General features: G+C 59.9%; 1 protein-coding gene across 1 annotated transcript in view; it reads left to right on the top strand.

Annotated features, from left to right (window-relative positions):
* Nucleotides 1-566, top strand: part of EMH_0072710 (uncharacterized protein) — a gene marked incomplete at both ends in the record, with an annotated part of 3,645 nt that overhangs the window by 646 nt on the left and 2,433 nt on the right. Inside the window, one exon of the mRNA XM_013499243.1 lies at nucleotides 3-566. Within this exon, the coding sequence (XP_013354697.1) occupies nucleotides 3-566 (564 nt within the window). The remainder of the gene's footprint in view (nucleotides 1-2) is intronic.

The following is a 566-nucleotide window of genomic DNA, read 5'->3' as shown; positions in this document are numbered from 1 at the left end:
TTTATTTTGCTGCTGTAATGTTTGCTGCTTTCGACGACAGCAGCAGCTTGCTGCCGCTGCAGCAGCAGCAGCAGCAGCAGCAGCAGCTCGCATGCTGCAGCAGCAGCAGCAATCGCAGCAGCAGCAGCAGCAGTAGCTTCATGACTTTCAGCAGCACCAGAGACTTTGTGCTGATCAGCAGCAACACCTCAACAGCAGCAGCACCAGCAGCAGAAGCAGCAGCAGCAGCAGCAGCAGCAGCAGCAGAAGCAGCAGCAGCAGCAGCACCAATCACTTGCGTCGCTGCAAGCGAAGATGCAGGCGCCCTTGCTGCTCCTCCGGCAGCAGCAGCAGCAGCAGTTGCAGCAGCAGCAGCAGCAGCAGCAGCAGCAGAATTCTGTGTCTTCTATGGAGACGCAGCAGGAAACCTCTGGCGCACCCGTGTGCTGCTGCATAGAACAACAACCCCACCAGGCAGCAGCAGCAGCAGCAGCAGCAGCAGCAGCAGCAGCAGCAGCAGCAGCAGAGCGCGGGAGCTGCCGCTGTGGTGGTCCCTGAGGAAGCAAGAAGGGCCCCACTGTCTCTTG

Source organism: Eimeria mitis, genomic scaffold, assembly GCF_000499745.2.
Source record: "Eimeria mitis Houghton genomic scaffold, Emh_scaff4130, whole genome shotgun sequence".
Classification (NCBI taxonomy): Eukaryota; Apicomplexa; class Conoidasida; order Eucoccidiorida; family Eimeriidae; genus Eimeria; species Eimeria mitis.
The sequence above is the reverse complement of the archived record's forward strand: the minus strand, read 5'-3'. Positions and strand labels throughout refer to the sequence as shown.